Source organism: Helicoverpa armigera, chromosome 22 (genome assembly GCF_030705265.1).
Source record: "Helicoverpa armigera isolate CAAS_96S chromosome 22, ASM3070526v1, whole genome shotgun sequence".
Taxonomy (NCBI): Eukaryota; Metazoa; Arthropoda; class Insecta; order Lepidoptera; family Noctuidae; genus Helicoverpa; species Helicoverpa armigera.
Window position 1 is genome coordinate 10,311,645 of NC_087141.1, and position 23,356 is coordinate 10,335,000.

The 23,356-nt window shown below is 58.1% G+C and overlaps 1 protein-coding gene across 1 annotated transcript; it reads right to left on the reverse strand.

Moving 5' to 3' along the window:
- Positions 1-3,462: 3,462 nt before the first annotated feature.
- Positions 3,463-5,236, reverse strand: LOC135118478 (uncharacterized). The gene has a single exon (XM_064040652.1). It carries the CDS (start codon positions 5,010-5,012, stop codon positions 3,465-3,467), a length of 1,548 nt encoding a protein of 515 aa, XP_063896722.1. The 5' UTR covers positions 5,013-5,236; the 3' UTR covers positions 3,463-3,464.
- Positions 5,237-23,356: the final 18,120 nt, after the last annotated feature.

A 23,356-nucleotide genomic window follows, 5' to 3' on the forward strand; every position in this document is an offset into this window, starting at 1 on the left:
TGCACTTGAACCGGTTCAGGTACTCAGAGAATCCGCCGTGGCCCGTCAACACTTGCACTAGCAACGGTTCTAATTTTATCTTCCTTACGGTATGATACGCTTGTCTAGCACTTGGTAGGAACACTTTAGTGGTTGACCCAGTTTGTCCCACACTGTACCTTGTGTCCCACTCGCCGAGCGTTTCCTCTCGAATTTGACGCTTAACAAATGAAATGGGACATCGGTCGTAGTCTGGTTTGGTCTTTTTGTATAGTGCTGCCTCTTTTGCTAAGCAATCTGCTCGCTCGTTTCCCTCCATTCCTGCGTGGGCCTTTATCCAAAAAAGCTTTATGGTTTTCCCACGCTTTGACGCTTCTTGAATGTTTGTCCTGGTTTCTACGGCCAGAGGATGGAGAGAAACGCCTCGAGTGACCGCTTCCAAAGCAGATCTGGAGTCACTATAAATTGTGAAAAAATTTCCAGACTTATGACTTCGGGTTATTTCAGATGCTTTGGCTAAAGCTAGTAACTCGGCCTGAAACACGGTGCAGAACTGTTCAAGTTTGTACTTGTGGGTCTTGATTTCAGCGCCACCTCTCCATACGGATAGTGCCGCACCTACCTTCCCTTCTATTTTGCTTCCATCTGTGAAGAGTGCGTAACCATTGTCTTCCAATTGAGCCAGTTCTGCATCGTTTCTAATTTGGCCGAATTCGATGGTGTTTTGTGTGTGTGGGTGAGGTGTTGTGGTGTAGGGTACCGGTGTCTCGACGTCCCTATCCCCTATTACTCTTCGGGAATGACCTTTCTTTATTTCAAAAAGAGAGGCTGCTTCTCTGATCCTCATATCCAGTGGAAGCAGTCCGGAGAGTATAAGGGCAGATTTTAAGGACGTGGTCCTGTAAGCTTTTATGATTTTTTGTGCGAACCCTCTTTGGACTTCGTTAAGGTATTTTTGGGTCATTACTTTGTCCGCCGCCGGTGCCCAAGCGCTTGCAGCGTACATAATTATGGGCTCTATCACTGCTACATATATCGTTTTGGTTATCTCCGGCGAGATTCCCCATTCTACTTTAGCTGCCCTCGCTAACTGTTTATAAATGTTCAACGCTTTGCGGCAAACATTTGACACATGCTCGTTGAACGTCAGTTTATTATCTATTGTCAGCCCTAGTATTTTAATGTCCTTTGACATAGCAATCTCCACACCCCCCATGCTCAGGAGTGGCGTGTCGTGCTTAAGCTTCTTTGTAATGAGCATCGCTTTAGTTTTATGAGGTGCGAATTTAAGCTTATTCACTCCACCCCACTCCTGGACATGACTCAGTGCCAAGTTTGCCTGTCTCTGGATTTCAAGTGCTGTTTCGCCGGAGAAGACCAAAACGACATCATCTGCAAACGCCTGACAATAGTCTCCTCTCTCTTCCAGACTATTCAACAGAGGATCCAACAGCAAGTTCCAGAAGGTGGGACCCCCTATAGAACCCTGGACGCATCCTTTTGTCGTAGCCTTCTCGAACATTGACCCCGCGTATCTTACTTGGACTTTACGATGTGTTAAGTAGCTGTCGAAGACCTTTCGGATGTTCTTTGGGCATTTTGTTTCCGCAAGTCTGCATCGAATTGCCGGCCACCAAGCGCTATCAAAGGCCCCCTCTATATCCAGCGATACAACAACAACCAATTTCTTTTGTGACAGCTTGTGTCTAATGTGTCTCACGAGATCATAGAGGGAGTCCTCGGTGCCGCGCTGTGGTGTAAACCCATATTGTTTTTGATTCGCTTCCGCTAGTGTGTGCCACCTAACTCTTCTTATCAGCATTTTCTCCCAAACCTTTCCTAGCACCGGCAAAAGGCCAATCGGTCGGTATGATTTAGGTTGGGAATAGTCCTCCTTACCTGGTTTACGCAGGATTACCACGACTGCCTCCTTCCATATTGTGGGGAAGTGGGAGAGACTCAAGCACTTATTTAAGAGAGCCAAGAATAGCTCCGGGGTACTAGCAATAGCTATTCTGCATATTTCCGCTGTGAGTCCATCCTTCCCGGGAGCTTTTTTTGGATTGAAGCTGTCTGCAGCCCATTTGAGTTCTTCTAACGTGAATGGGGGATCGGATGATTCAACATCTTCACCCTCATTCACACGGTTTGCTTTTTCTCTAGTCATCTTATGGGCTGCACTGTCTTCTTGAGCTTCATCTTCCGGATAGAAGGTTTCTGCCAATGCCTTGGCAGATTTTTCTCCTTCCAGAACTTTGTCGTTCAGGACCAATGGAATATCTTCCTGCCTTGATGTTGTGCGGCCTATTACCCTATAAATCCCTTCCCACATACTTTCTCTGTCCTGCTTTTGGCAGAAGGTCTTCCAGCTGTCAGTTATTGTGTTGTTCTTGAGGTGTTGGTATTCTTCTTTAACAGAGAGGTATTTTTGTAGGACTGCATCCCGGCGCACTGGTGCTGCATTTTTCAGTCGTCTTTTATGTCTCTTGACTTCCTGTTTCTTTGTTGTTAATTCCTCTGTCCACCAAGGCAACTCTGCTCGGTTCTTATCTTTAATTTTTGGGATATGTTTTTCACTTGCTTCTTCGATTGCATTCGTGTATTCCTCTATTATCCGGTCTAGATTTTCCTGTGTTTTTACTTTGTGTATTTCTTCTTCATTTAAGCCCTTATTTGTCCATAACTGGTTGAGTTCTTGGCGGAACTCAGCCCAGTTAGCTTTTCTTGTATTGTACTTCCTAGTTGTTCTTTTTATTTCTATTCCTACTGACTTTTTAAGTTTCACTTCGAACAGAATTGCCTTGTGGTCAGAAATCGTAACATCTCCGTCAAGTCTCCATTTGACTATCTTGGTCAACATGTCTTCAGTGCAGACTGTTATGTCTACGCAGCTTGCAAACCGTCTGCCTCCTCTGTGGTAGTCGAATGTTGGTTCGATTCCGATATTCAGGATATGAAGTCCCATTTGGTCTAGTGCACCTCCTAACTCTTTACCTCTTTGGTTTGTTTCCCTGCTTCCCCACCAGATGTTCCAGGCGTTAACGTCTCCACCCAGTATCGCGCGCTTCCCTCCTACTGAGTTGATAATGTTGTGGATATGCTCAATGTCGGCCTCTATGTTTCCATCTCCTTCGAGGTACACTGAGATAGCAGTGATTTCCCAAGCCTTCGTTTTAAGTCGTGCTACTACAATATTTTCCGTTGTTAGCGTTGGGCATTGGGTCACATCAATATCGCTATCAAACAGCATAATGGCGGACTTATTGGTCTTACCTGTGCTCTTTTCGCACTGTATAGTTCGTGTACCTCGAAAACACTTTAGCTTCTTTGAGGATCCTGTGTAGGGTTCTTGGAGCATTGCAAAAGCAATTCTGCGTTTTGTTGCTTCCATCACGAGTTCCTCTGTTGCTTGACGACATCTTTGCAAGTTGGCCTGAATTGCGCGATACTGGTTACCTTTGTCTGTATTTTCAACTGGGGCCACCTTAGCAGTACGCTACAGTGGATCTCGCTAAGTTATCCCATTTTTTACGGACAGGGCACTCAACACTGAATGCGTTGTGGTTGACCACGTCCAACTTGGCTCTCTGGCAGTTTCGACACGAAGGCTGCTCAGCTGCAAGCCAGTCGGCACATTTTGCTCTCAAGTGCGGTCCACCGCAATGGCTACAAAGGTCTTCTGGCTCTTTACATAGGCGTTTACCGTGGCCATATCCTAGACACCGGGTACACTGTACCAACGGCGTCTGGTCTTCCACACGCACTCTCTGGAGGTCTATTCGGATCTTCTCTGCATCCAAGGCTCTCCTCCAAATTGTAGGGGACACACTGAGTACAATGTGAGTCAAATGTGGGTTGCGCGTCCTCCTTCGGTATCTAATATTCATCCTCTGATCCTCACTACCGAGGTCATGGAAAATCTCCCGATTTTGATTTTTAACCACTTTTAATACTTCCTCGTCAGTGTGTATCAGGAGTACGTCTTTTAGAATCAATAACGGGTCCCTATTCTTCACTTCCTCGACTGCAAGGTTGATTCCTTCTTTTTCTAGTCTTTCCTTAATTTTGCTTCTATCTTCTGTTGTTTCGAAGCCCATTATGATCTTCCTATCTTTTGCCTTCCTCACTCGCTCTACCTTAACCCATCCTTCCTTTGCATCGACGGCTTTCCTCACCCGGTCCAGAACTTCGTCTCCGGTTTCATTTCCGTCTTTCGATGCCACGACAATTGAGTGCAATGCGCTCCGTGTGTGTGGGAGTTTTTCGCTGATGGTTGTGGTCCTGGGGAGGGCCTTAGGAATGTCTGAAAGTTTGTCTTTTATCTTTTCCATTTCCCTAAATGTAATGTCAATTTTTTCACTTTGTTCTTTAATCAATTTTATTAATTCTTTGCCTACAATATTTTCTTGCATCTGGTCTACTTTCACCGTCCATGACTCTATATCCCTTTCTACTTCTATTGTATTAACACCCATTTCTTTTGTTTCAGGTACCTTCGGTTTGGCTGTTGCTGTTCCTGTCTTTGCTACTGCCGTTGCCTCAGCCGTGGCATCCTTAACAAGTTGATACAGGTTATCCACTCCCGCAATTATCCCAGCCTTAAGGTCTGTCCTTAGATTGCGAGATTCGCCAACGCAGTATTTGACTTTCTGGAGCCAGCTTCGTGCTTGAGATACTCGGTTGGTGTTGTTAGCAGGTGCCTGTCTTGAAACCGGTGACGTTCCGGAAAAGTCACCAGAAGCATCACCAGAAGCTCTTTTAACAGAAGGTGGTGGAATTTTCTGTTTTGTTTTTCTTGGCGACACCGGTACCAGCAATTTGTCTGTCGCTTTCGGTGAATGAGGGTGTGTTTGTGAAGGACATAGTTGTTGTGAGTGTGTGTCTGTCACCGCTTCCCATTCTCCAATACTACGCCTCACGTTGGAGGCTTGTGTCAGTTTTTGTGTGGAAGGTCCAGCCTTCTCTGTGTCCATTGTGGAGGTTTGGGGGGTTGTTGCGGGCTTTTTGGCGGGTGTCCTGACTGTAGCAGACATTTCTAAAAGGTTGTCTCAGTCTACTGCGTTGAATGTAAATAATGTGTATAAATAATAAAAGTCTTAATTAGTAAAGGTTATAAGTCCCTTGGACTTACAATATCAATTTACTCTAAGTGCACCGGTCAAAAAACACGGTGTACGGCGTCCTGAATAAGCAAAATACTGCCTGGGTCAAAAAACAGGAAAAAGAAAAATAAATATAAGCATCAAGAGACGACGCTACAATATAGAATATGGCTCTATTTATAATACACTGTAGAGACATTTACTTAATTAAAGTAAAGAACACCACAGGCATAGTCAAGTGCCGGAAACTGCGTCTTTCTACGACCAACGGTTGCCAAGTTATCCTAGAATTAGTTTATCCAGGATGGCGGACCATCAGCACAAAAGTCAATTTTATAAGCTTCCGGGTGTCGCAGAAATCCAGAAAAAACTGTCTAACTATGTGGTGGTATACTGTCTCTATAAATATTTTTTTAATGGTACCAAAAATTTTTTAGTGTTTAATTATTTTCGAAAGGTAGTGGGGGGGATGGAGACTACCGAGGGAAGGTCAGCAAAGAAAACCGCAACGCTCTGCGACTTCTGGTTCCGGAGATATGACGTGTTTTATAAAAACAAGATGGCCGTCAAAATGGCTGCCAGGTTTTGGACCTCAATATCTCCGGATCAAAACGTCTCTCAGGAGCGTGTGAGGGCTCGCCGTTCTTCCCTCCGACTTCTCTATGTGAATCTGGGACAGGAATTAGGATCAAGACCACATGTGTTGTAGCCAATGGGGAAGGGGTGGGGGGCTGCAGAAGGATGGCGGAAGGTCAACGAAAGAAACCGCAAGTTCGTACGACGTCCCGAACCGAAGTTATCGCAATAAGAAAGTTTGGGCGGAATTGGGCGGCACCTCAGCGCCCTCGCAACAATTTCCGCCCAAAACTTCAACAGCCGATTTCTCGAGTCCTAGACGTCGCAGAGACACGCTCTTTAGCTCGCCGAACAGGTCTTTCAAAGGGCTTTCTGATGAATTACTAAAGGGAATTTTTGGATCAACCCTTAATTTAATTCTAAGAAAAAATCGATAATTTTATACAAAAAAGAGTGTAAAATTCCAACTATGAGAATAAAAATCTCCAAAAAATTCCCACGTGTTTAAATTTATTTACCCAGTTTTTTGGCAATCACAGTTTTTTACTAGGGGTTGTAAAAAGTAACCCTCTTGTCACCCCTAAAATTTAAAAAATGTATATTTAAAAAACCTAATGGAATAAAATTTTGAAATTTTGGTATATTGTATATCTAACTTAAACCTATAGAAAAATATTTTAAAAACTGGGGGTCGTCGCGACAGATTTGGAAATACGATTTTTTGAAATTTTGCAAAAAATGTAAAGTTCAATATCTTAAAAACTAAAGCACCTATCTTCAAGCTTCAAACGGCTGGTGACAGCTCCCGGCAGGGCCTTCAATGCTGACTGGATAGAATTCTCCCAACACCATTGGATGCGTGGCTTGATGACCACGTGGTAACTGTTTTTTTGGTTTTATTTCCGCCCACGTGGGCGGAAAAAATCGGCAATGATGTCCGAAATGTAGAGCTCAGTCCCGGCTTTAAATTGGCACTAAAAAAGGGATATGTCGCCGCGGTAGATCGGGCAGCGTTAATTTTTAAAGGTAAAAATTTTCTGAAAATCTTACAATTCTTCACTTTTTTCCTCAGTCACTGCACCGATTTTCACCACACTTGCACTCGCGTGTAGGTCTAATTTTTCCGCACAATTTGATGTGCCACACTATATGATATGCGAAAAAAATACCACTTTCAGCAATTTTTGAAGCAAATTTTTGCGCGGATATTTATATTAGGTTAGGTTAGGTTAGGTTAGGTTGGGGTGCCTGTCAGAAAACCTCCCCGTGTGCTCGGCAACTGCTGGTCCCTGTGGACACGTCCTAAGGGAAGAGCAGTCACCGGGCCGGTGCACCCTGGGCACGGACAATAATCTCTTCGCGGGGGGTGGGATAGAGGAGATTGTTGTCCGTGGCTAATTTCGACAGGAGCGGAGGAGTCGCTCCCGAGGGCTCCCTATCTGCACTCTGCAGCAGCAGAGTGCACGACTAGGGAGCGAGGTGGGGTAGATCGCGGGCCGTTGTACAGTCCGCGGTCTACGGGTCTCCGCGGCGTGCTCGTCGTGGTGACCGAGGAAGGCCGCAGGTTGCTCCTCAACCTGCGGTATTGGCATCCGTGGCGAGGTGCTGAGCCACGGTGCCAAATTAAGTTAGTTTTAAGTTAGCCGTAAGTTAAAAACCAAAGAGAAAATTACAAAATAACAAAAATACAAAAATATATTAGGTTTAGTCTTAGGTTAGTGTCCTAGTTGTAGATACCGAGCAGCGGGCGGTGTATCCTGCACCGGAGGCATCCGCTGGCCTCGGGGACTAAACCCTCCCAAAAGAGTGGCCGCATCGCCTTGGGGAAGCGATGTGTACCACCCATATCGTAAATGGAAATGTCAGATATAGAGTGTGTCTTGTCTTGCGATCCGGCTGACGCCCGGCGCTCGCAGGTATCCGGGCCTGCGAGTGTTAAATTGGTTACCGAAGGACGCGCAGGGTAGGCGACCAGGCCCTGTAGCGGATGTGGCTACTGGAAGCACCGATTCTATGTCATGTGACCCGGCTGACAACCGGCGCTCACAGGTATCCGGGCCTGTGAGTGTGAAATTGGCGACCGACGGACGCGCAGGGTAGGCGACCAGGCCCCTGCTGCTGATAGTGCTACTGGAAGCACCAATCTTGGCACGGTCTTGAGCCAGGGGGGCTGCAGACCGTGCAGTGTGGTCCTGTCCGACGGGGAGTCGCGCGGAACTGCCTCCAGATTTTGGAGGAAGCGTCCGCGCGATGAAGTCTCGGACCGAGATGGGTCGATAGGCCTATCCTCAAGCGAGGAGGACCTATCGGCCCCAAAAGTGCCGACAGCTCGGCGGGGCCGAAACCGGCACCAACAGGAGGGGCCTCTTTGCGGCCGCCGAGGGATTCGCGGGGCGGTTTCTGCGCTCCGCTACTCCGGCGGCCAGCGAAGAGAGTGATGTTGGGGTCAGGAGCGAGGACCCTGGCGGCGTGAGCTGTGTTTCCTAGGAAGCACGAAAGCAGAGCTCAACGCCGCCAAAGAGAGCAGCGGAGGGCGGTCGCGGTCGATGAGGTGACAGAGATGGCCCGACGCGCTCGCGAGCGACGTGCCGCTTTGGCGGCTTCAGGGGAGATGTCGGCGGTGGCGTTAAGCCAACAAGTGTTGGGCGGCGTGGATGTCGTCCTGAAGGTTGCCACGCAGTCCGGCAACCTGAAGGGCACATTCACCCGCGCCCTCAAGGAGGCAGCCGCCGACATCAAGGAGGCGGTTGGAGACCTCCTCAACCGAACGGCCTCAGACGAGGTCACTAAGTTGCAGGAGGAGAACAGCCGCCTCCGAAGAGATCTGGAGGATCTCCGGCGGCAAGTGGCTGCGCTGAGCGAGCAGCAGCAGCCACAATCTGCCGCCGTCGCCACTCCGCCCATGGCGACTCCCACTCCCGCACCGGGACCGACAAGCGCGCACACCGACGATGAGGTCGAGCGCATTGTTCGGCTCTGCATGCTCCAGTGCGGGAGCATGATGAACGCTCGCATCGAGGCCATCTCTCGGCGCCTTCCGCAGGAGCCAATCCTCCGGCCGACATTAGCGGCGGACAAACGGAGGACGGAGGAGCCGCCGAGACCTGCGCCTCAAAAGGGAAGCCCGCGGAGGGTGTTGAAAAGCCCGTGGAGGGAACCCGTCGAGTGTTCAGCCCACGACTGCCGGGTCCAAGGGTGAGACCTGGGCGAAAGTCGTGGGCCGCAAGAAGGCCCGCAAAGCCGCCAAAAAGGCCGCGGCACCAGCAGCAGCGCGCGCCGCAGTTGCGCAGCCTGCGCGACGGACTGCCAAAGACCGGCGGTCGCAATGCGCCGGCGATACGTGCGCCTCGTTCTGAGGCTGTTACGCTAACGCTCCAGCCCGGAGCTGCGGAGCGCGGCGTTACGTACCAGTCGGTGATTGCCGAGGCCAAGGCCAAGATAAAATTGGCAGATCTTGGCCTCCAGTCCGTCACCCTCAGGCAGGCTGCCACGGGTGCGCGGCTGTTTGAGGTGGCTGGTGCTGCGAGCGACAGCGTCGAGAAGGCGGACGCTCTGGCCGCCAAAATGAAGGAGGTCCTCAACCCAGAGGACGTCCGGGTCTCCAGGCCAATGAAAACCGCAGAAGTGCGGATTGCTGGCCTGGACGACTCCGTGACCTCTGAGGAGGTGGCGGCGGCCGTTGCTCGTGGCGGAGAGTGTCCGCCGGACAAGGTGCGGGCCGGCGACATACGCGTTGACGCTACCGGACTCGGCGTAGTCTGGGTTCGGTGCCCTGTAGCGTCGGCGAAAAGATCGCCGATAGTGGCAGATTGCTGGTTGGCTGGGTTGCAGCGAGGGTGAAACTCCTGCAGCCCCGGGCTTTGCGGTGCTTCCGGTGCCTGGAGAAGGGGCACGTCCGGGCAAAATGCACCGCCGAGATTGACCGCAGCGACCTCTGTTATCGTTGCGGTCAGCCCGGCCAAAGGCGGCCCAGTGTTCCGCGGCGCCAAACTGCTGCTTGTGTTCGGCTGTGGGGAAGCCAGCGGGACACAAAGTGGGCGGAGGGGCCTGTGGCGCGCCTGCCAGCAAGGCCAAGAAAAGAAGAGGAGCTCTAAGCCTGCCGGGAAACCTCGCCACCCCGCAGGCCAGTAGCTCCGCGGCCGACTCCGGCCCAGGACCGTTGCCGAGGGAATGGAGTGTCAATAATAGGGCACCTCCATTTCCTCCAGGGCAACATCAACCACTGTGCCAGAGCTCAGGATCTTCTCCTCCAGAGCATGGCAGAGTGGTCGATTGACGTGGCTGTGGTCGCCGAGCCGTACTTCATCCCCGCCCGTGACAACTGGCTGGGGTGCGCTGACGGTTTGGTGGCCATTATTGGCGGGACTCTGACCGACCCGTCTCGGGGCCGTGGCTGGGTTGCTGCGGTCTCGGGCGGCATCGTCATTGTGGGGGCGTATTTCTCCCCCAACAAGAGTCTCGCCGACTTCGAGGGTTTCCTTGTCGAGTTGGGCGCCGTCGTAGGCCGCCATCACCCTCGCCCGTTCTGGTGCTCGGGGATCTCAACGCCAAGTCATCGGCGTGGGGATCTCCGGTCACTGACCCTCGGGGCGAGGTGCTGGAAGAGTGGGCGGTGACGACCGGTCTGGTCGTCCTGAATCGGGGCTCGGAATACACGTGCGTGCGGCAGCGGGCGGGTCGATAGTGGACGTCTCGTTCGCTAGCCCCTCTGTCGCCAGCCGAGTCCGCGACTGGCGTGTCGCCGTGGAGGTGGAGACGCTGTCGGACCACAGGTATATCCGGTTCGACGTCTCTGCCCAGACCGCGAGCGGCCGCCATCCAACAGCCCCGATCAACGACGGCCCGCGCTGGGCGCTTAAGTGCATCGACAAGGAACTGCTCGAGGAAGCTGCCTTAGTCCAGTCCTGGATTTGGGAGTCGGCGACGGACGGCCCCGTCGACGTCGAAGCGGTGGCGCTGCGGTTTCGCGGGGCGATGACGCAGATCTGCGACGCGTCCATGCCCCGCGTCCGCCAACAGTCCGCAAGGCGCCAGGTGTACTGGTGGACCGCCGAGATTGCGCAGTTGCGCATCGCGTGCGTTGCGGCTCGCCGCCAGTACACACGATACCGGAGACGACGTCGACGGGTTTCCCCGAGGAGGACGCGCTGTATGAGGTGTACAGCGCGTCCAAGGAGACTCTGTGGCTGGCCATCGGCGATTCTAAGTCGCGTGCCAGGGAGGAGCTGCTGGGGTCCCTGGATCGGGATCCGTGGGGCCGCCCCTACCGTTGGGTACGGGGCAAGCTGCGTGCATGGGCGCCTCCACTGGTGCAGAGCATGCAGCCCCAGCTGCTAGGGGCGGTCGTATTGGCGCTCTTCCCTGAGCGAGCGGGACACGTTCCCCCGACGATGGCTTCACCCTCGGCCACAGACTCTCCCGAAGAGGAGAGCACCGATGTCCCCGAGGTGACGCAAGCAGAGACGAGAGCGGCCGTGTCGCGGCTCCGGGCTAAGAACACGGCGCCCGGACCCGACGGAGTTCCTGGCCGAGCTCTCGTCCTGGCTCTGAAGGAGCTAGAGCCCCAGCTGAGAGGGCTCTTCACGGCATGTCTCGAGCAGGGTCAGTTTCCCAGTGTGTGGAAGGAGGGAGGCTGGTCCTGCTCAGGAAGGAGGGCGCCCCGCGGACTCGCCGTCCGCGTACCGGCCCATAGTGCTGCTCGACGAGGCGGGCAAACTCTTTGAGCGTGTCATCGCAGATCGCCTCGTCAGCCACTTGTGCAGAGAGGGCCGGACCTGGACGACAACCAGTTTGGTTTTCGTCGCGGGCGCTCCACCGTAGACGCCATAATGCGCGTGAGAGCCCTGGCGGAGGAGACGGTGTCCCAGGGTGGGGTGGTGTTGGCGGTGTCTTTAGACATCTCCAACGCGTTCAACACCCTGCCCTGGAGCTGTATTCGGGAGGCACTGAGATATCACCGCGTGCCTCCCTACCTCCGTCGCACAGTAGGGGCCTACCTAGAAGGTAGATGCGTCACATATCGGGGACATGACGGTGCCGGTCGGCACCTCATGACGTGCGGTGTTCCACAGGGATCGGTGCTGGGGCCGCTCCTGTGGAACATCGGTTACGATTGGTGCTGAGAGGCGAACTCCCGTCGGGCGCCGACTTGACGTGTTATGCGGACGACACGCTTGTCACTGCCGGGGAGCTCGCACAGGAAGCAGCGTTGATAGCCACGGCTGCGGTGTCACAGGTGGTGAACCGCATCCGGCGCCTGGGCCTGGAGGTGGCCCTCAACAAGTCGGAGGCCATGGTGTTTCATGGCCCCCGACGCGCGCCGCCGTCGGGATCACACATCGTGGTCGGTGGAGCCCGGATAGCTGTCGAGTCCACCATGAAGTATCTGGGATTGGTGCTCGACAGCCGATGGGAATTCGGCCCCCACTTCCGGCGGCTGGTGCCCAAGCTGATGGGTGCAGCGGGCGCGCTGTCAACGTTGCTTCCTAACATGGGGCCCGAGCGCCGCCTGTAGGCGGTTGTACGTGGGAATCGTGCGGTCCATGGCCCTATATGGGGCCCCTGTGTGGGCGATGGACCTGGCGGCCAGCACTCTAGCCATTCTGCGCAGACCGCAGAGGGCGATGGCCGTCAGAGTCGTCCGCGGGTATCGCACGATTTCCTACGAGGCGGCTTGCGTCCTGGCCGGATCCCCGCCCTGGGACCTAGAGGCTAAAGTACTCGCGTCGCTGTATCGGTGGCGCGAGGAAGAGCGGGCACGGGACTCGAGGCCGGTGCAGCGGCAGATAGCGCAGCGCCGAGCAGAGCTCCGTCAGGTCTTGGTGGCGGAATGGCGGCAGAGGCTTCTGCGCCCTACCGCCGGCCTCGCCACCGTCGAGGCGATCCGGCCAGTGCTCGACGACTGGCTCGGGAGAAGGCACGGCTCCCTGTCGTTCAGGGTGACGCAGGTGCTGTCGGGGCACGGCTGCTTCGGCAAGTACCTGTGTCGCATAGGCAGGGAGCCGGACGCTCGGTGCCACCACTGCGTCCATGGCGGGGAGGACACGGCGCAACACACGTTCGTTCAGTGTGTTGCTTGGGAGGACAGCGCCGTGTCCTCACAAATGAAGTAGGAGGCGATCTGTCGCTGCCGGCCGTGGTACGGAAGATGGTCGGCAGCGCAGAGTCGTGGGACGCAGTGGTGTCCTTCTGCGAGGACGTGATGTCGCAGAAGGAAGCTGCGGAACGGGAGAGGGAGATTTCAACTGCCGATCCCGCCCGCAGCAGGCGCTCCGGGCGCCGGAGGAGGGCAGACAACGCCCTCTTCCGCCCCCCATGAACGGGTCCAGGGGCGAAGGACTTGGGGAAGTCCCCGCCCCCTATTCAACGGACCCGAGGCGGAGGCGCGCGCGGGTGTCGACGCGCGCCTCTGAGGCGTTGCACGGGGGAGTTTAACACCTCACCCCCCCGTGCCCGAGGCGAGGCCCGCAAGGCGGGCCAGCACCAGTGCGGGGCTGCGGAAGAATTTGGATTCCCGCGGCCCCGCGCCCACGTGTAAGGAGGACACAGGGGGGTTTTAGCCGGTAAGAGTCCGGCACACCCCTCCGCCTCTCCCCAGGCGGAGGAAGTCCATGAGGATTTCCCCCCGAGAAAAAAAAAAAGGTTAGGTTGGGGTGCCTGTCAGAAAACCTCCCCGTGTGCTCGGCAACTGCTGGTCCCTGTGGACACGTCCTAAGGGAAGAGCAGTCACCGGGCCGGTGCACCCTGGGCACGGACAATAATCTCTTCGCGGGGGGTGGGATAGAGGAGATTGTTGTCCGTGGCTAATTTCGACAGGAGCGGAGGAGTCGCTCCCGGGCTCCTATCTGCACTCTGCAGCAGCAGAGTGCACGACTAGGGAGCGAGGTGGGGTAGATCGCGGGCCGTTGTACAGTCCGCGGTCTACGGGTCTCCGCGGCGTGCTCGTCGTGGTGACCGAGGTGGGGAAGGCCGCAGGTTGCTCCTCAACCTGCGGTATTGGGGCATCCGTGGCGAGGTGCTGAGCCACGGTGCCAAGTAGGTTAAGTTAGTTTTAAGTTAGCCGTAAGTTAAAATTACAAAATAACAAAAATACAAAATATATTAGGTTTAGTCTTAGGTTAGTGTCCTAGTTGTAGATACCGAGCAGCGGGCGGTGTATCCTGCACCGGAGGCATCCGCTGGCCTCGGGGGGACTAAATACCCTCCCAAAAAGAGTGGCCGCATCGCCTTGGGGAAGCGATGTGTGTACCACCCATATCGTAAATGGAAATGTCAGATATAGAGTGTGTCTTGTCTTGCGATCCGGCTGACGCCCGGCGCTCGCAGGTATCCGGGCCTGCGAGTGTTAAATTGGTTACCGAAGGACGCGCAGGGGTAGGCGACCAGGCCCCTGTAGCGGATGTGGCTACTGGAAGCACCGATTCTATGTCATGTGACCCGGCTGACAACCGGCGCTCACAGGTATCCGGGCCTGTGAGTGTGAAATTGGCGACCGACGGACGCGCAGGGGTAGGCGACCAGGCCCCTGCTGCTGATAGTGCTACTGGAAGCACCAATCTTGGCACGGTCTTGAGCCAGGGGGGCTGCAGACCGTGCAGTGTGGTCCTGTCCGACGGGGAGTCGCGCGGAACTGCCTCCAGATTTTGGAGGAAGCGTCCGCGCGATGAAGTCTCGACCGAGATGGGTCGATAGGCCTATCCTCAAGCGAGGAGGACCTATCGGCCCCAAAGTGCCGACAGCTCGGCGGGGCCGAAACCGGCACCAACAGGAGGGGGCCTCTTTGCGGCCGCCGAGGATTCGCGGGGCGGTTTCTGCGCTCCGCTACTCCGGCGGCCAGCGAAGAGAGTGATGTTGGGGTCAGGAGCGAGGACCCTGGCGGCGTGAGCTGTGTTTCCCAGGAAGCACGAAAGCAGAGCTCAACGCCGCCAAAGAGAGCAGCGGAGGGCGGTCGCGGTCGATGAGGTGACAGAGATGGCCCGACGCGCCCGCGAGCGACGTGCCGCTTTGGCGGCTTCAGGGGAGATGTCGGCGGTGGCGTTAAGCCAACAAGTGTTGGGCGGCGTGGATGTCGTCCTGAAGGTTGCCACGCAGTCCGGCAACCTGAAGGGCACATTCACCCGCGCCCTCAAGGAGGCAGCCGCCGACATCAAGGAGGCGGTTGGAGACCTCCTCAACCGAACGGCCTCAGACGAGGTCACTAAGTTGCAGGAGGAGAACAGCCGCCTCCGAAGAGATCTGGAGGATCTCCGGCGGCAAGTGGCTGCGCTGAGCGAGCAGCAGCAGCCACAATCTGCCGCCGTCGCCACTCCGCCCATGGCGACTCCCACTCCCGCACCGGGACCGACAAGCGCGCACACCGACGATGAGGTCGAGCGCATTGTTCGCTCTGCATGCTCCAGTGCGGGAGCATGATGAACGCTCGCATCGAGGCCATCTCTCGGCGCCTTCCGCAGGAGCCAATCCTCCGGCCGACATTAGCGGCGGACAAACGGAGGACGGAGGAGCCGCCGAGACCTGCGCCTCAAAGGGAAGCCCGCGGAGGGTGTTGAAAAGCCCGTGGAGGGAACCCCGTCGAGTGTTCAGCCCACGACTGCCGGGTCCAAGGGTGAGACCTGGGCGAAAGTCGTGGGCCGCAAGAAGGCCCGCAAAGCCGCCAAAAAGGCCGCGGCACCAGCAGCAGCGCGCGCCGCAGTTGCGCAGCCTGCGCGACGGACTGCCAAAGACCGGCGGTCGCAATGCGCCGGCGATACGTGCGCCTCGTTCTGAGGCTGTTACGCTAACGCTCCAGCCCGGAGCTGCGGAGCGCGGCGTTACGTACCAGTCGGTGATTGCCGAGGCCAAGGCCAAGATAAAATTGGCAGATCTTGGCCTCCAGTCCGTCACCCTCAGGCAGGCTGCCACGGGTGCGCGGCTGTTTGAGGTGGCTGGTGCTGCGAGCGACAGCGTCGAGAAGGCGGACGCTCTGGCCGCCAAAATGAAGGAGGTCCTCAACCCAGAGGACGTCCGGGTCTCCAGGCCAATGAAAACCGCAGAAGTGCGGATTGCTGGCCTGGACGACTCCGTGACCTCTGAGGAGGTGGCGGCGGCCGTTGCTCGTGGCGGAGAGTGTCCGCCGGACAAGGTGCGGGCCGGCGACATACGCGTTGACGCTACCGGACTCGGCGTAGTCTGGGTTCGGTGCCCTGTAGCGTCGGCGAAAAAGATCGCCGATAGTGGCAGATTGCTGGTTGGCTGGGTTGCAGCGAGGGTGAAACTCCTGCAGCCCCGGGCTTTGCGGTGCTTCCGGTGCCTGGAGAAGGGCACGTCCGGGCAAAATGCACCGCCGAGATTGACCGCAGCGACCTCTGTTATCGTTGCGGTCAGCCCGGCGGCGGCCCAGTGTTCCGCGGCGCCAAACTGCTGCTTGTGTTCGGCTGTGGGGAAGCCAGCGGGACACAAAGTGGGCGGAGGGCCTGTGGCGCGCCTGCCAGCAAGGCCAAGAAAAAGAAGAGGAGCTCTAAGCCTGCCGGGGAAACCTCGCCACCCCCGCAGGCCAGTAGCTCCGCGGCCGACTCCCGGCCCAGGACCGTTGCCGAGGGAATGGAGTGTCAATAATAGGGCACCTCCATTTCCTCCAGGGCAACATCAACCACTGTGCCAGAGCTCAGGATCTTCTCCTCCAGAGCATGGCAGAGTGGTCGATTGACGTGGCTGTGGTCGCCGAGCCGTACTTCATCCCCGCCCGTGACAACTGGCTGGGGTGCGCTGACGGTTTGGTGGCCATTATTGGCGGGACTCTGACCGACCCGTCTCGGGGCCGTGGCTGGGTTGCTGCGGTCTCGGGCGGCATCGTCATTGTGGGGGCGTATTTCTCCCCCAACAAGAGTCTCGCCGACTTCGAGGGTTTCCTTGTCGAGTTGGGCGCCGTCGTAGGCCGCCATCACCCTCGCCCCGTTCTGGTGCTCGGGGATCTCAACGCCAAGTCATCGGCGTGGGGATCTCCGGTCACTGACCCTCGGGGCGAGGTGCTGGAAGAGTGGGCGGTGACGACCGGTCTGGTCGTCCTGAATCGGGGCTCGGAATACACGTGCGTGCGGCAGCGGGGCGGGTCGATAGTGGACGTCTCGTTCGCTAGCCCTCTGTCGCCAGCCGAGTCCGCGACTGGCGTGTCGCCGTGGAGGTGGAGACGCTGTCGGACCACAGGTATATCCGGTTCGACGTCTCTGCCCAGACCGCGAGCGGCCGCCATCCAACAGCCCCGATCAACGACGGCCCGCGCTGGGCGCTTAAGTGCATCGACAAGGAACTGCTCGAGGAAGCTGCCTTAGTCCAGTCCTGGATTTGGGAGTCGGCGACGGACGGCCCCGTCGACGTCGAAGCGGTGGCGCTGCGGTTTCGCGCGGGCGATGACGCAGATCTGCGACGCGTCCATGCCCCGCGTCCGCCAACAGTCCGCAAGGCGCCAGGTGTACTGGTGGACCGCCGAGATTGCGCAGTTGCGCATCGCGTGCGTTGCGGCTCGCCGCCAGTACACACGATACCGGAGACGACGTCGACGGGTTCCCCGAGGAGGACGCGCTGTATGAGGTGTACAGCGCGTCCAAGGAGACTCTGTGGCTGGCCATCGGCGATTCTAAGTCGCGTGCCAGGGAGGAGCTGCTGGGGTCCCTGGATCGGGATCCGTGGGGCCGCCCCTACCGTTGGGTACGGGGCAAGCTGCGTGCATGGGCGCCTCCACTGGTGCAGAGCATGCAGCCCCAGCTGCTAGGGGCGGTCGTATTGGCGCTCTTCCCTGAGCGAGCGGGACACGTTCCCCCGACGATGGCTTCACCTCGGCCACAGACTCTCCCGAAGAGGAGAGCACCGATGTCCCCGAGGTGACGCAAGCAGAGACGAGAGCGGCCGTGTCGCGGCTCCGGGCTAAGAACACGGCGCCCGGACCCGACGGAGTTCCTGGCCGAGCTCTCGTCCTGGCTCTGAAGGAGCTAGAGCCCCAGCTGAGAGGGCTCTTCACGGCATGTCTCGAGCAGGGTCAGTTTCCCAGTGTGTGGAAGGAGGGAGGCTGGTCCTGCTCAGGAAGGAGGCGCCCGCGGACTCGCCGTCCGCGTACCGGCCCATAGTGCTGCTCGACGAGGCGGGCAAACTCTTTGAGCGTGTCATCGCAGATCGCCTCGTCAGCCACTTGTGCAGAGAGGGCCGGACCTGGACGACAACCAGTTTGGTTTTCGTCGCGGGCGCTCCACCGTAGACGCCATAATGCGCGTGAGAGCCCTGGCGGAGGAGACGGTGTCCCGGGTGGGGTGGTGTTGGCGGTGTCTTTAGACATCTCCAACGCGTTCAACACCCTGCCCTGGAGCTGTATTCGGGAGGCACTGAGATATCACCGCGCCTCCCTACCTCCGTCGCACAGTAGGGGCCTACCTAGAAGGTAGATGCGTCACATATCGGGGACATGACGGTGCCGGTCGGCACCTCATGACGTGCGGTGTTCCACAGGGATCGGTGCTGGGGCCGCCCTGTGGAACATCGGTTACGATTGGTGCTGAGAGGCGAACTCCCGTCGGGCGCCGACTTGACGTGTTATGCGGACGACACGCTTGTCACTGCCCGGGGGAGCTCGCACAGGGAAGCAGCGTTGATAGCCACGGCTGCGGTGTCACAGGTGGTGAACCGCATCCGGCGCCTGGGCCTGGAGGTGGCCCTCAACAAGTCGGAGGCCATGGTGTTTCATGGCCCCGACGCGCCCGCCGTCGGGATCACACATCGTGGTCGGTGGAGCGGATAGCTGTCGAGTCCACCATGAAGTATCTGGGATTGGTGCTCGACAGCCGATGGGAATTCGGCCCCACTTCCGGCGGCTGGTGCCCAAGCTGATGGGTGCAGCGGGCGCGCTGTCAACGTTGCTTCCTAACATGGGGCCCGAGCGCCGCCTGTAGGCGGTTGTACGTGGGAATCGTGCGGTCCATGGCCTATATGGGGCCCTGTGTGGGCGATGGACCTGGCGGCCAGCACTCTAGCCATTCTGCGCAGACCGCAGAGGGCGATGGCCGTCAGAGTCGTCCGCGGGTATCGCACGATTTCCTACGAGGCGGCTTGCGTCCTGGCCGGATCCCCGCCCTGGGACCTAGAGGCTAAAAAAAAACCAAAGAGAAAATTACAAAATAACAAAAAATACAAAAATATATTAGGTTTAGTCTTAGGTTAGTGTCCTAGTTGTAGATACCGAGCAGCGGGCGGTGTATCCTGCACCGGAGGCATCCGCTGGCCTCGGGGGGACTAAATACCCTCCCAAAAAGAGTGGCCGCATCGCCTTGGGGAAGCGATGTGTACCACCCATATCGTAAATGGAAATGTCAGATATAGAGTGTGTCTTGTCTTGCGATCCGGCTGACGCCCGGCGCCGCAGGTATCCGGGCCTGCGAGTGTTAAATTGGTTACCGAAGGACGCGCAGGGGTAGGCGACCAGGCCCCTGTAGCGGATGTGGCTACTGGAAGCACCGATTCTATGTCATGTGACCCGGCTGACAACCGGCGCTCACAGGTATCCGGGCCTGTGAGTGTGAAATTGGCGACCGACGGACGCGCAGGGTAGGCGACCAGGCCCCTGCTGCTGATAGTGCTACTGGAAGCACCAATCTTGGCACGGTCTTGAGCCAGGGGGGCTGCAGACCGTGCAGTGTGGTCCTGTCCGACGGGGAGTCGCGCGGAACTGCCTCCAGATTTTGGAGGAAGCGTCCGCGCGATGAAGTCTCGGACCGAGATGGGTCGATAGGCCTATCCTCAAGCGAGGAGGACCTATCGGCCCCAAAAGTGCCGACAGCTCGGCGGGGCCGAAACCGGCACCAACAGGAGGGGCCTCTTTGCGGCCGCCGAGGGATTCGCGGGGCGGTTTCTGCGCTCCGCTACTCCGGCGGCCAGCGAAGAGAGTGATGTTGGGGTCAGGAGCGAGGACCCTGGCGGCGTGAGCTGTGTTTCCTAGGAAGCACGAAAGCAGAGCTCAACGCCGCCAAAAGAGAGCAGCGGAGGGCGGTCGCGGTCGATGAGGTGACAGAGATGGCCCGACGCGCTCGCGAGCGACGTGCCGCTTTGGCGGCTTCAGGGGAGATGTCGGCGGTGGCGTTAAGCCAACAAGCGTTGGGCGGCGTGGATGTCGTCCTGAAGGTTGCCACGCAGTCCGGCAACCTGAAGGGCACATTCACCCGCGCCTCAGGAGGCAGCCGCCGACATCAAGGAGGCGGTTGGAGACCTCCTCAACCGAACGGCCTCAGACGAGGTCACTAAGTTGCAGGAGGAGAACAGCCGCCTCCGAAGAGATCTGGAGGATCTCCGGCGGCAAGTGGCTGCGCTGAGCGAGCAGCAGCAGCCACAATCTGCCGCCGTCGCCACTCCGCCCATGGCGACTCCCACTCCCGCACCGGGACCGACAAGCGCGCACACCGACGATGAGGTCGAGCGCATTGTTCGGCTCTGCATGCTCCAGTGCGGGAGCATGATGAACGCTCGCATCGAGGCCATCTCGGCGCTTCCGCAGGAGCCAATCCTCCGGCCGACATTAGCGGCGGACAAACGGAGGACGGAGGAGCCGCCGAGACCTGCGCCTCAAAGGGGAAGCCCGCGGAGGGTGTTGAAAAGCCCGTGGAGGGAACCCCGTCGAGTGTTCAGACCACGACTGCCGGGTCCAAGGGTGAGACCTGGGCGAAAGTCGTGGGCCGCAAGAAGGCCCGCAAAGCCGCCAAAAAGGCCGCGGCACCAGCAGCAGCGCGCCGCAGTTGCGCAGCCTGCGCGACGGACTGCCAAAGACCGGCGGTCGCAATGCGCCGGCGATACGTGCGCCTCGTTCTGAGGCTGTTACGCTAACGCTCCAGCCCGGAGCTGCGGAGCGCGGCGTTACGTACCAGTCGGTGATTGCCGAGGCCAAGGCCAAGATAAAATTGGCAGATCTTGGCCTCCAGTCCGTCACCCTCAGGCAGGCTGCCACGGGTGCGCGGCTGTTTGAGGTGGCTGGTGCTGCGAGCGACAGCGTCGAGAAGGCGGACGCTCTGGCCGCCAAAATGAAGGAGGTCCTCAACCCAGAGGACGTCCGGGTCTCCAGGCCAATGAAAACCGCAGAAGTGCGGATTGCTGGCCTGACGACTCCGTGACCTCTGAGGAGGTGGCGGCGGCCGTTGCTCGTGGCGGAGAGTGTCCGCCGGACAAGGTGCGGGCCGGCGACATACGCGTTGACGCTACCGGACTCGGCGTAGTCTGGGTTCGGTGCCCTGTAGCGTCGGCGAAAAAGATCGCCGATAGTGGCAGATTGCTGGTTGGCTGGGTTGCAGCGAGGGTGAAACTCCTGCAGCCCCGGCTTTGCGGTGCTTCCGGTGCCTGGAGAAGGGGCACGTCCGGGCAAAATGCACCGCCGAGATTGACCGCAGCGACCTCTGTTATCGTTGCGGTCAGCCCGGCACAAGGCGGCCCAGTGTTCCGCGGCGCCAAACTGCTGCTTGTGTTCGGCTGTGGGGAAGCCAGCGGGACACAAAGTGGGCGGAGGGGCCTGTGGCGCGCCTGCCAGCAAGGCCAAGAAAAAGAAGAGGAGCTCTAAGCCTGCCGGGGAAACCTCGCCACCCCGCAGGCCAGTAGCTCCGCGGCCGACTCCGGCCCAGGACCGTTGCCGAGGGAATGGAGTGTCAATAATAGGGCACCTCCATTTCCTCCAGGGCAACATCAACCACTGTGCCAGAGCTCAGGATCTTCTCCTCCAGAGCATGGCAGAGTGGTCGATTGACGTGGCTGTGGTCGCCGAGCCGTACTTCATCCCCGCCCGTGACAACTGGCTGGGGTGCGCTGACGGTTTGGTGGCCATTATTGGCGGGACTCTGACCGACCCGTCTCGGGGCCGTGGCTGGGTTGCTGCGGTCTCGGGCGGCATCGTCATTGTGGGGCGTATTTCTCCCCAACAAGAGTCTCGCCGACTTCGAGGGTTTCCTTGTCGAGTTGGGCGCCGTCGTAGGCCGCCATCACCCTCGCCCGTTATGGTGCTCGGGGATCTCAACGCCAAGTCATCGGCGTGGGGATCTCCGGTCACTGACCCTCGGGGCGAGGTGCTGGAAGAGTGGGCGGTGACGACCGGTCTGGTCGTCCTGAATCGGGGCTCGGAATACACGTGCGTGCAGCGGGGCGGGTCGATAGTGGACGTCTCGTTCGCTAGCCCCTCTGTCGCCAGCCGAGTCCGCGACTGGCGTGTCGCCGTGGAGGTGGAGACGCTGTCGGACCACAGGTATATCCGGTTCGACGTCTCTGCCCAGACCGCGAGCGGCCGCCATCCAACAGCCCCGATCAACGACGGCCCGCGCTGGGCGCTTAAGTGCATCGACAAGGAACTGCTCGAGGAAGCTGCCTTAGTCCAGTCCTGGATTTGGGAGTCGGCGACGGACGGCCCCGTCGACGTCGAAGCGGTGGCGCTGCGGTTTCGCGGGCGATGACGCAGATCTGCGACGCGTCCATGCCCCGCGTCCGCCAACAGTCCGCAAGGCGCCAGGTGTACTGGTGGACCGCCGAGATTGCGCAGTTGCGCATCGCGTGCGTTGCGGCTCGCCGCCAGTACACACGATACCGGAGACGACGTCGACGGGTTTCGCCGAGGAGGACGCGCTGTATGAGGTGTACAGCGCGTCCAAGGAGACTCTGTGGCTGGCCATCGGCGATTCTAAGTCGCGTGCCAGGGAGGAGCTGCTGGGGTCCCTGGATCGGGATCCGTGGGCCGCCCCTACCGTTGGGTACGGGGCAAGCTGCGTGCATGGGCGCCTCCACTGGTGCAGAGCATGCAGCCCCAGCTGCTAGGGGCGGTCGTATTGGCGCTCTTCCCTGAGCGAGCGGGACACGTTCCCCCGACGATGGCTTCACCCTCGGCCACAGACTCTCCCGAAGAGGAGAGCACCGATGTCCCCGAGGTGACGCAAGCAGAGACGAGAGCGGCCGTGTCGCGGCTCCGGGCTAAGAACACGGCGCCCGGACCCGACGGAGTTCCTGGCCGAGCTCTCGTCCTGGCTCTGAAGGAGCTAGAGCCCCAGCTGAGAGGGCTCTTCACGGCATGTCTCGAGCAGGGTCAGTTTCCCAGTGTGTGGAAGGAGGGAGGCTGGTCCTGCTCAGGAAGGAGGGCGCCCGCGGACTCGCCGTCCGCGTACCGGCCCATAGTGCTGCTCGACGAGGCGGGCAAACTCTTTGAGCGTGTCATCGCAGATCGCCTCGTCAGCCACTTGTGCAGAGAGGGCGGACCTGGACGACAACCAGTTTGGTTTTCGTCGCGGGCGCTCCACCGTAGACGCCATAATGCGCGTGAGAGCCCTGGCGGAGGAGACGGTGTCCCGGGGGGGTGGTGTTGGCGGTGTCTTTAGACATCTCCAACGCGTTCAACACCCTGCCCTGGAGCTGTATTCGGGAGGCACTGAGATATCACCGCGTGCCTCCCTACCTCCGTCGCACAGTAGGGGCCTACCTAGAAGGTAGATGCGTCACATATCGGGGACATGACGGTGCCGGTCGGCACCTCATGACGTGCGGTGTTCCACAGGGATCGGTGCTGGGGCCGCTCCTGTGGAACATCGGTTACGATTGGTGCTGAGAGGCGAACTCCCGTCGGGCGCCGACTTGACGTGTTATGCGGACGACACGCTTGTCACTGCCCGGGGAGCTCGCACAGGAAGCAGCGTTGATAGCCACGGCTGCGGTGTCACAGGTGGTGA